Source organism: Camelus bactrianus, chromosome 12 (genome assembly GCF_048773025.1).
Source record: "Camelus bactrianus isolate YW-2024 breed Bactrian camel chromosome 12, ASM4877302v1, whole genome shotgun sequence".
Lineage (NCBI taxonomy): Eukaryota > Metazoa > Chordata > Mammalia > Artiodactyla > Camelidae > Camelus > Camelus bactrianus.
The window spans coordinates 31,105,122-31,122,268 of record NC_133550.1 but is presented as its reverse complement, the minus strand read 5'-3'; the positions used below and the strand labels follow the sequence as shown (position 1 = coordinate 31,122,268).

Sequence of the window (17,147 nt, the reverse complement as noted above, 5' to 3'; positions counted from 1 at the left end):
TCCAGTTAAATCCTGGAGCACTGCTAAATGATTATCCAGATTGAATATTGTGAAAGAAAGACAGGAGAGATTGGAGAAAAACATAAATAGTGACATTTAGGGTTTGGATCCTGGGTTAAAGAGGGGCAGGGAAGAATGGACATGTGACTAGTATTTGCTGACTACCTACTGTGTGCCAGGTACTGTGTAGGTGATTTCATTTGTTGGCCCTGCATTCATAAAAATGGTGTCTGTTAGAGTACTTATACTATCACTGTCTTAATTATCACCATGCACTATCTTAATTATAAACATTATCTCATTTAATTGTTTTCTTGAGCTAAGAAGATTTGTCCAAATAATATTCATGCTTGGTAACTAATCAAATAGTACATAAGAACATTTGAAACAAAGCAGTAACATCTTCACCCCACTCCCATTCCCAGCCTCATAACCGGTTGTTACTTCTTCTTGTGATTTTTATATCCATAACTTTACATGCTATGCTTATACCTTTATTTCTTGATACATCAATTTTAGATGTCATTTATTGACTTCTAATATAGAAGATGTGGAGTGACTTACCTGTATCACCTACTTCTCTCTTCCTCTTCCTAATTTTACTTCTTATTTTTAATTCTCTTTGGTTACTCTGATAATTTTAATATTCTTGTATCTTAGTGTTTTGATTTCCCTTTATGTAAATACAATGACGTTATTTCTATCCCTACCTTCCCATTACGATTTCTTTTTTAGCCTATGAGTTACTTAGAAGACTGTCTTTAAATTTCCAAATTGGTGACCTGTCTTTTTCCAAAACTTGACATAAAGCACCAATCGACTGTTATTCAGCCTATTCCTAGATTTTTAAGTTAATGCTTTCATTTTTCACTTCTAGGAGTTTTGCTTCATTCTCTTTCAAAATTGCCTGGCTGGTTTTGATCACCATAGTCTCTTGTTCCTCCCTCTTGGACTCCCTGTGCTATTTCTAGCTAACTAGTGGTAGTCACTCTTTTGACTGTGAATGAAGAGTTGGTGCGATTTCTGACTTTCATTAAGGCTTTTCTGCAAAGTTTAAGGAGAGCAAACATTCGGGTTTTTGTTGTCTATACCAAAGAGCTGTATGCCTGAGGAAAAGCTTCAGTTCACTTGGCTCTTTCACGTAGTACCATCCCGCTGCCTTTTCTAGCATAGCAGGCAAGGCATGCCGACCCCACAGTGATGTGTGCACAGCACAGCTCATGTTCTTTTCAACTGTTTTTGCCAGTGACAGTTTGTATGTGACATTTTCTTTTGTTTTATTTTAAACAGAATGCCCATAATGCTACGTAGCTCAAACTGTGTTCTTACAGGGAAAACACCAGCAGAATTTGCCAAACTGAATGAATGTCCTTTAGATCCAGGTATGTGTGATTTTTTTAGATTTGTCTCCCTTCCTTGTTCTTTTTTTCTTTTGCTTTTCATTTGCTTTTGCTGTTGTTTTACCATTTTCCCTCAGGAAAAACATCAGCCTTTCTGCTTTATAATGAACTTGGATAAAACTGTTCTCAGAATATATGGAAGTTTGGTTCCAACTTTATTAGTCTGTATTTTTAAAAGATATACTGTTTCCTCTTTTATTTCAGGTTTAAAACTTCAATACTCCAAGTTCTGATTTATTGCTTTGATTTACCAGGCTTTTATCTCTTTGCTCAGTGGTTTCTTTTGATATGCTCAAAAGTTCAAGAATAATCTAACAAAGTTACTAACCTAGCTTGTCTGAAAATACTCAAGTAGCTCACTTCAAGCTGTTTTAAGTGCTGTCTAGGGGCAAGAAATAAAAGTCTTCTATTTTAATTTTTTTAAGTTATATATATATTTTAGTTAATACTAGGCAGTTTCTTTTGTAAAGTTTCAAGCTGAGCACTTAACAGAAAGTTTTTTTAATTCCTTAATTCATGTTTCACATTGATTTAATTTATAGTTGCTCCAATCTGATTCCTTTAAAGTTGCATTGATGTGGAATCCCAGAAGGTTTTGGAAACAGTTTAACAAAGAACATGACTTTGCTAGACTATAGCAGGATGTTGCATAAGTCAAATCTTTTGCCTTCTTTTTGCTTATATTCTGAAGGTAAAATGAAGTCTCACTTTATCCTATTCTGAGTTGTGTGCAAAAAAATGAGAATGTTTTATGAATTTTATCAAATATAAAATATTAATTTGGAAACCTAGTATTAATCTGCCACTGTCAATGATTTGTTGGAAAACTTAAAGCAGATTTTAGTTTATACTGAAGACTGTCAGTTGTTTCTGTGCTTATAAAATCTGAAGACTAATTTATTTAACTTTTTTTTCATGCATCTCTCATATACATCAGGTGCTGGTGATCCATAACCAATAAGATACATTCCTTGTCCTAAAGAAGTTTATTATTTTGTAGCTCATATGTATAAAATCATGTACTGAGACTGTTATCAACTCATTAAACAATATTGGCAAACCCCTTCGAATTAAGTGATGGCCAGCACCATGCAGTGCTATCAGAAGATCACTGCCATTACTAAGCCACTCTGTTTGAAGAATGGGTGGTGAAGCTTTTCTTGTTTCCCTTGGGCAGGTGGCTACTTCATTGTTAAAGGTGTAGAAAAAGTTATTCTTATCCAAGAGCAGCTGTCCAAGAACAGGATCATCGTGGAGGCTGACAGAAAAGGGGCTGTGGGTGCTTCAGTTACCAGGTATGGATAGCCGAGGTGGTGTTCTTAAGAAATATTGATAATTCCATTAACGTCAGGTGGCTGTTGTTCAGTTCGGAAGTAGCCAGTTATTTCTCTCTGACAACAGGCAGTGTAATATTTAAACACTGCATTCAGTTGATTTTGTAGGTCTGTAATTTAAAATTTTCAGTAATGAGAGTGTGACGTTTGAAAGGCCACTAGTTATTTTATCCAAGTTGAATTTTATGTTAATTTATAGCATTAACAGAACTTTCAATAAAGAAATTAAAAAAACACTCTTTAGTTTTTTCATGTTCTTTTTCAATCTTTGACCATTTTGCATATGTATTCCTACATCAGTATAATCAGAAACTATTTTGTACTTAATATTAATGAGTTATATATCCTGGACATCGTATTAGTTTTCTAGAACAGCTTTTCACAGTGTACTCATTTTTCTACAACAGCATCCCTTACTATATCACTCCTGTAACTTCTTTTCTCTGGCTTATCGTCATGTAATTTGAAACTTGGATGTTAATGAAATAAAATTTTAAAATGTGGCATATAGTATCAGTATGCAGTAGAGTTTCTCTTCTGACAACCTGTAACAAACTACTTAGCTCAGAGTTGCTGCCTTTTTCTTTCTGGTGGAGAGGTAGCCACTTATTGAGTGGCCATTTATTGAGCAGTTACTAGAAGTCCGGCAGTGAATTAGGTCCTTTACATATATTTAATTGTCACCACAGCCCTCCAAGATAAGGGTTATTATTTCTAGCTGAGGAGCAGGCCTGGCACAGAGTGACATTGATCATCAGAGGAAGCAAGCATTTGAATCCAGGTCTAATAATTCTGCAACCCACAATTCCTACTGTACGCAGCTTTTGGAGCCAGAATAATCAGGATTTGAATCCCAGAGTTGTTTATGAAGCATTTGGGGGCACAGTTACTTAGCTTCTCTAAGCCTTGGTTTCCTCATACCAAGAGGACAACACTTGGAAATAAGTGTTAGTACGTAGGAGATGAGAGCTGATGTAAGTAGCCTGAGTAACAGTGCCCAGTATGTAGCAGGTGGTCGGTATGTGTTGTTACTGTGGTTGATTAAAGCTTGGAAATGTTTTTAAATCCATTAGGAGTTTTACAGCTAACAAATATTAATAGGAGGAGATTCCTTAATTTCTTTTGACTTCATTGTATACCAAGACTGTAGGTATATTTTGTTGGATTATTAGTTTTAAAACTCATAGTATATCCATTCATTTCTTCATAGTTTTCTTATTATGCTATAGGCCCATTTTGAAGTTTTTCTTTTCAAGTGTATAAGATTGATCACAAGTTTACCCGACACTGGATCAAAGTAATTCAGGTGAAATCAAAATGAAGTAGGTAAGCATGAATTGGTGATTGGCACTCATTCACTCACAGAACTTCCTCCACAAGCTCAAAGCCGAAGAAATATTTATAGTGTTTAAAATGTTCATGGAAGTGACAGGGGAGGCAGGAGGGAGCTGCATATCTTTAAAAGGCATCTTCTAAGAAGGACCTTACTGATCGTTGCTGATCAGTTGAACTTTTTTGATTGCTGGTCATTGCTATTGCATGTTACTAGCTTGGAACTAATTGAGGATATAGTTTAACCAACTTGTGTTTCCTTGTAGCTCTACCCATGAGAAAAAAAGCAGAACCAATATGGCTGTGAAACAAGGACGATTTTATTTGAGGCATAATACTTTGTCAGAAGATATACCCATTGTCATTATATTTAAGGTAAAGCTGCAGATATCTACTGAAAATTATAAAGAATTATTTTAATGGTTTATTTTCATATATAATTAGAAATTTGGAGCATAAGGAGTTCTAGAATAGAAAGATTTGTGGCATAGAGAAGTTGTCAGGCATGTGATATATTTTAAATTGAAAGCTAATAAGACTGGGTTTCAGGAATTTTTTGAAATAGTGATCTCTTTTTTAAAATAGGTACATCATAAAGAATTCCAAAGGTACAAAAGGGTATATATAGTGATGAGTAAGCTTCCCACCCACTTGTACCTAAACACATAGTTTTCCTACCCAAGGGCACCACTGCTGCTGGTTTCTTATGCATCTTTCTGGAGATAGTCTATGCATATACAGCACATGAATATGTAGCAGGTTTCTTCTCTGTTTTGTTTTTTACTTACGTACATTGCACACTGTTTTGCACTTGGCTTGCTTTCTTTTTTGTAGCTTGCATCTTGGAGATACTGTTATGTTAGTTCATACAGAACTACCACGTTCTTTTTAACAAATGGTTGCATTTATGGATGTGACATAGTTTACTTAATGTTCCCTCATCAGTGGACACATACCTCTCTTGCTCTTACAAAATTGCTGTAATATGTTATACAGGGCAAGGATATCTGTAGGCTAAGTTCCTAGCAGTGGGATTTTCCAGGTCAAAGAGTGTGGACCAAGTTTGTTTTGTTTTATGGGCTTCTGGATTCTGGTGAATTTCTTCCTAAATATGAATCTTTAATCTAAAACTGATTTTTTTCATCTTGTTTGTGAATTGTTGGCTTAGAACCCAGAAGAAATTTTCCCATTGAAATTATGTTTAAATGGTATAGTCTTCTCAGATAATTTTCAGATAATAGTGGCCCACTTCCCTGCTCTGGGACTTAAATATTATACACATTCTGTGAACAGTTTAATTATAGTGTTAATCATTAAGCAAACAGAAAAATAGTTGGCAGTATGTGAGACAGTTGATCCTCAGCATTTGCAGATTCTGTATTTGCCAGTTCTAATGCTTGCTAAAATTTGTTCATAACCCCCAAATCATTACTTGTGGTGATTTTACAGTTATTCGCAGACAGGTGCATGAAAAGAGCAGTGAAAAATTTGAGTCACCAAATTCTTATGTTCCCAGCCACTGTCAAGCACAGGTCTGCTTGCCTCCTTTTCAGATGTCATACTGTATACAAGTGCTCTTTTTGCATTCTGTTTAGTGCCATGTTTTTCAAATTTTTGTGTGTTTTGTTGGTGATTTTACTGTAAGATGGCCTCCAAGTATGGTGTGAAGTGCTGTCTAGTGTTTCTAACCACAAGAAAGCTGCAGTGTAGCTTATGGAGAAAACATGTATGTTAGATCAGCTTCATTCAGGCGTGATTTACAGGGCTGCTGGACGTGAGTTCAGTGTTAATGAAGCGATGAAATAAAGTAAGATGTCTTTCAACAGAAACATAGATAAAACAACTTTATGTATTGACCAGTTGAAGAAAATGTAACCAGAGGTTCACAGGAACCTATCTTTGTATTTCCCTTGGGAACAATGTTTCAGTATTCCCTAATTTCACTGTTTGTGGCAACCTTGTAGAATGTAACTACGGTGAGACTGTATATGGGTATAAAATGAATCTTGAGGACTAGGTTGATTAAAATAAAGAGCTCAGGTTATTTGAGGAATTACTGAAGAGACACTGAGTAATTCAGATAATTTATAAGTTGATAAGTCCCTGGTTGTTCATAGGTTTTGCATGCATGTTGACAAGTCAGGTGCATTAACTCAGGCCATATCCATGTCCTAAAAGCAATTATGTGAAGGAGGTTGTAGGAAATTTTTTTAGTGTTTAGTGTAGCTTAATGCACTTTTGATTTCTCTAAATGAAATAGTGCCATTTATTTTCTTTGTAGGGTGACGATGAGGATAATCATAATAGCAGTGCCATTATGTCAGGGGGACCAGAGAGAATTCTTAAATTTACTTTTTATTATCTTTCTTCAAAGTTTATATTTTTTAAGCACAGAAGTAATTTTGTCCTTTTTTTTTCTAGGAATTGCACAGCACAGTGCACAATGCAGTGTCTTGGGTACATAGTGGGGTTTAGTGAATAAAGACAATTTTATCTATGTAGAATTACATCTCCAGCAGAGGGCAGTATGTTACCATCCATCAGAAGGACTTTTATGGAAGATTTCAGTGCTTGAAAATGCAGACGACTGCTTTCCTTAGACCAAAAATTCTAAATTAATTATAATTAAAAATAAATTAATTATAATCTTATAGTACTCACATGGAAAATGGATCATTAGACACATATATGTGTTAAAACCAGAAAACCTTTATTAAGTACTTTTTTGGCTAAGTGATAAAGAATTGATAAGACAGTTACCTCTATCAAATTTGTTTAATATTATATTGTAAATGTATACATATATTTATAACTGACTTAAATCCTTTTTAGAATAGGGCAATAAATTAGCAATGTGCATTTTTACATAATCAGTGGTTGAGATATCAAACTTCTCCCTTTCTGATTTATAAAATAGTCCTTGCATTGTAAAAATTCAGAAAGGCACTAGAAAGTATAACTATGTTCTTGGATTTTTTTCCCCCAAGACCTTTTTGCCTTTGCTTTTGTAATATACACATTGATTTTATTTTTTTCACTTAGTAGTGAACTGTGACTAGTTTTCCTCATCTGTAAATATAAATCTACATCATTATTTTTAGTAAGTATTATATAGAATGCTTATATGTGGTATAATCTATTTAACCAGATTTCTATAGAGGAATATTTTAGGTGTCATTTTCCCTCAAGATTTCCCTCTTATACACAATACTGTGTGTCCTTATATATACATGTTTGTGCGTGTTGCTGATTATTTTGTGAGACTTAATTCCTGGGAGTGGAATTATATATTTTTTTAAAAAAATTGGTGCATGTCATTGAATTTTTCTCCTGAAACATAAATCGTTACATTCTAATCAGCAATGTATAAGAATGAAATATTTTAAAATTTTCAGTTCAAATAAGTTAACTAAATATATTGGTCACACATAGTCACTTTTTTTGGTCTCCTACTATAGGGATGTTTTGATAAACTTGTTTGATAACCACTATTAAGTCTTTTCCACCTGTGAGGCAGCATAGAATATTGACTATCTTAGATGGCTCTAGGTTGAATTCTGGCTTCTCCACTTATTGGCTCTGTGACCTTGGGCTTTCCCAAGATAGATTTCCCAGTCTTCCTGAGTCTTGGATAATTCATGTATACAGTGAGCATTTCACCTAAGAGGGTTGTTATGAGGAGCAAATGAGATAATATATTTTTTGAAAAGTAGACTGTGTAGAAAGACGATGCTGTTTCTCTTTGTTTGATTCTCCATTTAATGTCAGAAGCCCAGGAAAGTCAAGTAAGATACCAGAAAAGTCACCTCATTTCTCTTTTTGTGTTGTGTGGCCCTAACACAGACCTTGACAGTCATTAGGACTTGATGGTTGTTGATTGTAGCCAACAATTGGCCAAAAGTGACAGAAGCAGCAGGGTTTCCAGACTCCATGCTGAGTCTGAATATGATGGATAAAGCTTTTAAGACCTTGATCAGCCTTATTTATGGACTTGAATCACTACAAAGGTTCTCCTGCCCATGAATCTTTCCCACTTTAGATTTTGCATCCCTCAGTATTCAGCAGTTGCACTCTGATGGCATCTGCAGTCTGAAAGTTTTTATGGAAAAGAAGACAGATATCAAGGGTCCTGGGTGTTGTATTATGTTGAAATTTTTGATCTTTAAAGAGAAAAAATTACAAGTGGGCCATCACAGTTCTTTTATTATCTGCTAGGACTGCTTTTGGTAATGTTGACTTCTGTCTGCTTTAATGAAAAATTAGCCATTTCTGAATTTCAGATATTTTAAGAACTTACCCCCTTTCCCTTCTTCACATAATGTATTTCAACATATCACCGTTAGCCTGGATATCATACTCTTCTGCTCATTAGTATTCTTTCTGTCTCTAAAAGTCACACTTTTAGTTGCATGTAGTTGGTCTCCAAGGAGAAGACTTCATGCTACTTTTTAAAGAGCATCTCCCCTTATTTTTATTCTTATTACTCATTGCCAGACTGGGTGACCTTCTGCTGAAACATATTATCTCTGCTGTTTTTTCATAAGGTTATTGAATAGCATTCACTTTTGACTTATTAGGTGAAATGATTTCAGATATCTGGAGTACAAAGAGTTCTGTATAAAGCTAGTTTTCAGATGTCTGAATTATGTCTGTAAAGCAAAATGGTTGGGCATTTTGCTGTCGTTTCCATAGCAATATGTCATTTATTTGTAGCTGTGACTTCCGAAGGCTAAATAGTCATAAGGTCAGTTCCATCTTTGGAGCTGGAGCACTGTTGATGAGAATCTGACTGAGTTATCTCCCTGTGTTTCAGTGATTTGATACGGAAAGCGTTTAGGCCTTTTAAAGCAAAGTTTTGCCACTGATCATTCTTTTTGCACAATTGTTGTCATTTACCGTGTGCTTGGCATGTCTTTGCTTCAAGCTTAGAACTACCTGGAGGGCCTAATCAGTCTGTTCAGATCCATGTTAGGCCACTTGAGAGTTTTGTACAATTAAAAAATTACTACTTAGATCAGCATCAGGACAACTTGAAGTGACAATCCATATGTCAAATAAGGAAGGATTTTTTTCATTATTAAAACCAAAATAGGCAATGAAGTGTATAGTCTTTTTTACTTGGAGATTACTGAACTAAAAAGCATTAAAATAATGTAGTTGGCCTTCAGGAGATTTTGTTGTGAACGTGCCTAAAGAAAGGGGACTAATCCGGAAATCCGCTGCCATTTCAGCTCCAGGGTTCTGTTTATGTCTCAGTGAGACCTTTTCCTCCTGTATCACTTTGCCTGCTTGGTTTGGCATCTGTCCCCAGTAGGTCAGTTTTAGTGTCTGAGCTTTCCTCTGAGAGGTGAAATGCCTTAGTTACAAAGTTTTATATCAAAGATTTTAGAGAAAAGTGACTAGATTCTACTGCAAATTATTGCTTTAGGTTTTTTTGTTTGTTGGTTTGTTTTTGTTTTTTAGTATTTGAATTCTGTTGAAACCCATGTAACATTATTTTGAGAGATTGACAAGTAAAAATTAACCTATATTCTAATTAGCTTTCTACAGAGAAATAGTCTCATCCAGTATTTCTGACTGGGTATGGCAGACCAAGGAGAAAGTGTAGATAGTTCTATATATGCCATCACCATCAGAATAGATGCAACTCAGTGTGTTTGAGCAAAGGATAATCTAGCTTTTTTTCATGTGTTTAAAAATTAGAAGTGATCATTTTTAAGGACTGCTCTTCTTTAATCCATGAAAGACTAAGTGTTTTAATGAATTTCTTTAATTTTTAGAGTTTATGTCTAGTGTCCATTTGAATAAATGCATCATATCAAATTAGAGATAAAAAGACCTAAAAATTAACGTATAAAGAAGAGATCTGTATACTGGGAATTTCTTTATTTGTTCACTAAGCAAAAATTTTTTTAGAATAAAACAAGTTGTACACTTCAAATATTTTCTTCAAAGGTTAAGGGATTTAATTCCTAAAGTTGGTCTGTTAATTATCTGTGCTGAATAACAAATTATAGCAGAGTCTCCGTTGGTCAGTTGCTTGGTTGAGTGGTTCTGGCTCAGGGTCTTTCATGAGTCAAGGTGTCAGCCAGGGCGCAGTCGTCTGGAGGCTGGGTTGGAGCCGGAGGGCTTCTGTGGCGGCTCACTCACCATGGGAAGAGTTCCTCACCACGGGACCTTTCCACAGACCACTTGAGTGTCTTCCTGATGGGGCCGCTAGCTTGCCCCAGAGGAACAAGCAGGAGGCTGCAGTGCCTTTTATTACCGAGGCTCCAGTCATACACTGTCATTTCCACCTTTTCTCTATAGAAGTGAGTCATTAAGTTTAGCCTACACTCAAGGGGAGGAGAATTGGTCTTTATCATTTGAAGAGAGTGTCAGAGAATTTGTAAATATTTTAAAAACCACCACAGTTGGCTTATAAGGGACATAGGATGTATTTAGCTCCCTCAGAAAGCTTCAGAACTTTCAATAAGTTGACATCTGATCCTAAGATAGAAATCTTACTTATGCAGTACAGACAACTGAAACTCAGATGTTGACTGGAGGGGACTTGGTTTGCCCTCTCCTGGCAGAAGTGAAGAAGCTGAGGGGAGGAGGTGATGTGACAGTAGGGGCTTCAGGTCTGTTGTTGACATTCTCTCCTCACTTGAGGGAGAAGCCCTTTCCCTTGTATTAAGGATGATGTTCTTGATGTTCTGCACTGGAGCTCAGAATCCAATTTTCCCTTTGTGTCTCTCTTGTGTGGAGAAGAACTGAGAACTAGATCATCAAAGCTTAACTAGACAGTTACCCCAGTTCTGTTTTGTTCTGCACAGCTGAGGGAAGAATTTTAATGCAAATGTAACTTTTCCCCTAACTTCTAAAAAGCAGGTTACTTCTCTGCCAAGAGAGGTTTAGTAAGATTATGCTCTATTTCTTGGTAAGGCAGAATACCAGGTAAATGTGTAAAGGACTGAGCCTTGGTACCATATGGAATCTACCAAAGACCTGCATTGCTGTCTGCCACCTTGAAACACTTAAAGATAAATGGGTTTCTTAAACCCAAGTGTGTTCTTAGTTTTTAAGAAAGCTCCTTTAAAACCTACGTAAAGTATAGCTTGCTATCTCTAGAATAGTGAGGTAAAACATTGTTTAGGAAAATTTCTTTTATCCTGAAGTTACATTATTTGACAGTTCTCAGAAAAATTCTTGTGGCAAAACTAATTGGGATTCTGTTTATTTTCAGCCATGCATGTTTTCTGATTTACTGCTCTTTGCCTGTTTTATTTTGGTTTGTGTTTTTCAGTTTGCCTTTGTAATTGTGAGCAATCTCCAATATACCTCCCCACTTCCTTTTTTCATAGTGAAACTCATAGGATATTTTAAAATTATAGAAGATACAGTGCACATGCAGAAGTGCTTGAGAATGTTTGTTTTCCTCTTCCTAATCAAAATTTCTGTTTCAGGTTCTTCTGCAGCTTGGGCTATGGCTGCCAATGCCAGATGGCACCATTTCTGAAAAAAGAGCTAGCTTTTGCTTAGAAGTAATACCCACAAACAATGCCAAATTAGCATAAGCAAATGTCAGTGAGTTAACACAAAGCCAACACTCTTTCTATCTTTTCTTTCCTTCCTAGGCCATGGGTGTTGAGAGTGACCAGGAAATTGTGCAGATGATTGGAACAGAGGAGCACGTGATGGCTGCATTTGGGCCCAGTCTGGAAGAGTGCCAGAAAGCTCAGATTTTCACACAGATGCAGGTGTGTCTTTTCATGTTTTCCTTTGCTATGAAAGGGAATTGGAGATTTAGTGCTGCTCATTGATAAAGCATCAGATGCAGTGACTTTTGGGGTATGGATTTGGGAAGGATGGATGTTGGTGAGACGGGAGGAGTGGTAGAGATGCTTCTTTAACTCATTTTTTTAGGAATTGGAGGAAGGAGTTTGCCTAGACTAGTTATCAGCCTATGGTGTCAAACTAACTTAGAAAGGTGGCCAAGAGGCTTTTGTTCTGATACAAAAGCAAGTACTCTTTTTTTTCCTTATTTGCCTGAGTGATACATTTTTTTAAGCTACAGAAACTCTACTGTAGGAGGTTTTTTGTTTTTTCATGCATTTCTCTTTAATATTCCTTTTTATTCCCTACCTCCAGTTGCTTTCAGCATTCAGTTGTATAGGATCTGTCCCTTCTCCTGAATTCTGCATGTTACCAGCAACAAAGGCCTAGATCAGAGTCCCCTTTCACTAAAGAGCCTTTGTTGACTTGCTTAGGCACTCCTAGTTGGAACCTGTGGACTTTAGGACAAGACTCAAAGATGAAGATAGGGAACTATATATATATGCTAGACATAATAAAAATAATTGCACTTCCCTTCCCATGTGACAGGGAGCTCTAACATACTTAGGATTTTTACTTATATATTTGTAAAGTGCTTTGCTAAGTGTAAATCAGTAGTGACATTATTTGTAGCCATCCTGGGAGATAGGAATTCCGTACTATAGAAGCACAATAGACACTTCTTATTTATCCATATGTACATTGTCTATTCTGTGGGCTGCGTACAATGAGGTATAAATTCCAGGCTGCTTTTTTCTTGTCACCTAGGATGCTCTTAGAGATAGCATTTTCCTACTTAATGATCTGTTAGTACATGTTCTAAAAAAAAAATCAAACCAATCTTGTTAATTTCATAGGCTAAGCCAAACATTTAGGAAGGTTAATTGTCATATGTAAGCATACATAATTCCAAAGCACAAGTCAGTAGGGATTATTCTCATCACTGCCTTCTTCCCTTTCTGTAGTTAATTAGCAGTCAACTCTAGTTATCAGGCCAGCAGCATCAGGAAAAGTTATTTGAATTTAGGAGATTCTATTTTTGGTCTTCACTGAAAGTGAAATATTTAGTGATCATGCATCTTTGTTATCAGCTGAAAGTATTGTGTCCAGAGGTTCCAAGAACATGAAGAGAAAATGTTAAGAAATACCCAGAAATTGGCTCAATTTTGGTAGATAACACTCTGTGCTTTAAAACTATGTAATACCTTGAAAGAACAATTTACCTTAATGATACCCCAGTGAATTCAATGAGATCCTTTATTCATTTTATTACAGATATCATCATTGTTGGCCAAACAACCCTAGCATCGTAAAGCTATTTGAGCAAGGGCTAAACAGTGGGTTGGAAAATCATTTATTTCTCTTAAATAGGTACTGACAGAAAATTTTAGCTAATTGAATTAGAAAAGTTCAGTTAAAAGAGGAGAGGAATATGCAATTAGTTAACTTAAGAAAGACAAATGTTCCTAACATGAGAAAGACAAACAGGAAGTAGAAGTTTGAGATGACTTGTTCTCTGCATGCTGGATTAAAGTGAAGATTAATTATTTGCAACCATTAAGAGGTTACAGAGGCACATATAATCCAAAATGGTTGATAAGTTGTAAATATAAATTAGGGCAACATGAATATTTTATGTTATTCTAAATGAAAATGTAGCAAGTATACTTTATGTTACATAATAGGACTTCTGACTGCATGGCACTTCAGTGAAGTGCTTAAAATCTGTGTTTGGTTTTGTTTTTAATGCCTCCCTTTTTAGTCTCTTCTCCATTTCTTCTGTTCACAAAGCCTTTTTGCTATTATATTGGTCACGGACGTTTCATATCATCATTGCCAGGGGCTCTGATACAGGGAAGAAATCATTTATTACCTTTTTGGGAGGATAGGATGCACTAGGGGTGTCATCTCGGCCTGCTTATGAACAGATTGGGCTGTTACCCCAGCCCTCACACTGTAACCCCCTGGCAGCTTTATTAGGTCTTCTAGGGAAAAGGTTGCTTCCTGCTACATCAGAAGGGATACTTGGTTCCATGTGCTCCTCTATTTCTTCCTCAAAAAAGTGAAGAATCTTTAGCCTCTTTCCCAAGGTAACTAGAGGACCAAAATTTAATGAAGATAGCCTTGTTTAGGGAAAACTGAAGTGCCTGCCTATTCATGGTCCCAACAACTGTTGACTCGCTTTAATTAGTTATCTAGTTGTTATTAACTACTAGGTTACTGCAGCGTCTGTTTTAAGGGTCTTATTTCATCTTACACTCTTACCTTACACATCTTACCTTTTAACAGGGAAGATCCTAGATTTGATGTGCAAATCTTAACACAGGAGTTGCATTCCATTCCAGACACTATACTAGTCATTAAGAATCAAAGAAAAAAATGACAGACACATCACATAGTAAGAGAGACAAATGTGTAAATAGATAATTAAAAATACAGTGTAATCTGAACATGAATGGAAGTACTCAATTCTTTGTACATAAGGAATTAAAATAGCAGAGAGAAAGGAGTGTAGTTAGGAAAGGCTTCAAACAGGAAGTGATACCTGATCTAAGTTTTGAAGCGTGGAGAAGAAATTTCCCAGACAGGTAATTGGGGACAGGAATTCCAGGATAAAGAATCAGGGATCCCAGGCCTTTCTTCTGACTAACTGAAAGCCAGTTTAAAAAAACAGAAATGCATTCATTGCTGTTACAAAATAATAAGAACCATATGATGCTCTTCTTTTTAAACTTTTTATTATGGAAACATTTCAACATATACAAAATATACAGAGTAGTATTATGAACCCTCATGTGCCTGTCACCCAGCTTCAACAATTAAAAACAATTTGCCTATCTTGTTTTGTCTAGATCTGTACTACTCCCCACCTATTGATTAGCTTTTAATATTTTATTTTTAGTACTCATTTGTACACTGCTATGTATAAATCTTAACAGCATAATTTTTATAAGGTACAGAATATTTCCATTACCCCAGAAAATTCCCTCATCCCCCTTTATACTCAGTTTTAACCTCCATCCTCTGATTTTTTTTCCCCACTGTTCTTATTTTTTCACCATAGATTAGTTTTGCCTGTTCTAGAACTTTATATTTGGAATTATGCAGTATAAGCTCTTTTGTATCCAGCTTCTTTTGTTGAGCATACTGTCTGAGATTCATCCAAGTTTTTCCTCTTTATGTCATTCATCCATGTACCTTATTCCTTTTTATTGTTGAGTAGTATTCCATTGTATGAATATACCACAATTTGTTATCTTTTCCTGTTGCTGGACATTTGGTTTGTTTCACTGTTTGGCTGTTATGAATAAAGCTGCCATAAACATTCCTGTGCAAGACTGTGCCTGAACATTTTGGCATTTCTCTTGGATAAATAGCTAGGAATGAAATTGCTGGATCGAAAAAGCAGTGTGTATATAACTTTTATAAAGTTGGAACTGCCAAATCTTTTTCCAAAGTTATTGTACCATTTTGCAATCCTCCCAGCAGTGTCTGAGAATTCTGATTGCTTCATATCCTCACCAACTTTCAGTGTTGTCAGTGTTTTTCATTTAGCCATTCTAGTGGGTGTTTGGTGGTATCTCATTGTAGTTTTAATCATGCATTTCCCAGATGACTAATGATTCTGAATACTTTTTCATGTACTTATCGCCTTCCTTTGTGAAGTGTCTCTAAATATTCTGCTCATTTTCCTTATCGAGTTGCCTTTTTATTGTTGAATTTTAGTCCTTTTTAAAAATTATTTATATATCCTGGATATAAATCCCTTGTCAGGTTTATGTATTGCAAGTATTTTCTCCCAGCGCATTGCTTCCGTATTCATTATCTTAACTGTAATGAGCAGTTTTTAATTTTGATAAAATCTGATTGTCGAGAGGGTGTTTTTCATTTGTTTGTCTTTTGTGGTTATTGATTTCTGTGTCCTGTTTAAAGTAATCTTTGCTATCCCAGGAGCGGGAGCATATTCTCCTGTGTTTTCTTCTGGAAGTGTTTTAATGTTTATATCTAAAATCCATCTTAAACTAATTTTGCTATTTGGTGTGAAGTAGGGATCGAGGTTAATTTTTCACTTTATGGATATTTAGTTGTTTTTGACACCATTTGTTGAGAAGACTTTCCCTTGCTCATTGAATTGCTTTGACACTTTTGTCAAAATTGATTGACCTTAAAAGTGCGGGTTAATTTCCAGACTTGTTTTTCTCTTCCATTGATCCATTTGTTCTTATCCTTGCATCCCATTGTCTTGATTACTGTAGCTTTGTAGTTAAAAATCACATAATGTAAATCTGACTTTTTCAAGATTGTTTCAGCTATTCTAGGTCTTCTGCATTTCCATATAAGTTTTGGGATCAGTTTTTGTTTTTTACAAAGCCTTCCAGGAGTATAATTAGCAATTTTGATGTATCAGTTTGGAGAGAATTTTAACTGTAAGCCACCTTAACCACTATTAAATGTTCCAGTCCTTGAAAATGGCATAACCCTCAATTTATTTAGGTTTTGTTTTCTCTCAGCAATGCTTTATAGATTTCAGGATAGAAGTCTTATATGGTGTGATTCCTTTTTGAGAGGAAAAAAATACTACCACGAAATGATAACTATAGACTGGGATTCTCTCTGGGTGGAGGATGAATGGCTGATATACACATCTCATCTGTATTTCCTGAATTTCCTACAGTGATCATGTATCAATTTATAGTAAGGAGACAAATTATACAGGAAAAAGGGAACCAGTGTATCAAACAGTGTATAATGTTATTTTGTCATTGGTTTATGACAAATGTTGATTTTTAACTAGGACCAATTCAGCTTTCTCTATAACCAGAGTCCTTGTCTCTTCTGCTCATAGTGTTATATATGGGTAGCTGCTTAATAAATTCCCTCTGATGATGTCACTCAAATATAATTATAATATATTCTGTTTTTATAGGCATTAAAATATATAGGGAACAAAGTAAGAAGGCAAAGGATGTGGGGAGGTGGACCAAAGAAAACCAAAATAGAAGAAGCAAGAGAGCTCCTGGCTTCTACCATTCTGACCCATGTACCGGTGAGTAACCCCTTTGCAGCTGTGAGTAATGATCACTGTGTGGTCCGTGCATTAAAGTTAAAGAATTTTGAATACAACTTTACATAAATTAAAGCTTAGTTCCTTAAGAAAGGAGAGAATCTAAATTGGACCCTCCAGTGGACTACCCCACCAGAAATAATCTTCCATTATCAACAGTTTATTTGTACTTATGTTAGCTGCACTGTATCATAATCT

The 17,147-nt window shown here is 35.6% G+C and overlaps 1 protein-coding gene across 5 annotated transcripts in view; it reads left to right on the top strand.

Moving 5' to 3' along the window:
• POLR3B (RNA polymerase III subunit B) overlaps positions 1-17,147 on the top strand; it is a 105,331-nt gene that overhangs the window by 12,319 nt on the left and 75,865 nt on the right. For all 5 annotated transcript variants that reach the window (XM_010970465.3, XM_045506960.2, XM_045506961.2 and 2 more), the window contains 5 exons: positions 1,291-1,382; positions 2,578-2,695; positions 4,333-4,441; positions 11,686-11,808; positions 16,812-16,931. In XM_010970465.3, the coding sequence (XP_010968767.1) occupies positions 1,291-1,382; positions 2,578-2,695; positions 4,333-4,441; positions 11,686-11,808; positions 16,812-16,931 (562 nt within the window). The remainder of the gene's footprint in view (positions 1-1,290; positions 1,383-2,577; positions 2,696-4,332; positions 4,442-11,685; positions 11,809-16,811; positions 16,932-17,147) is intronic.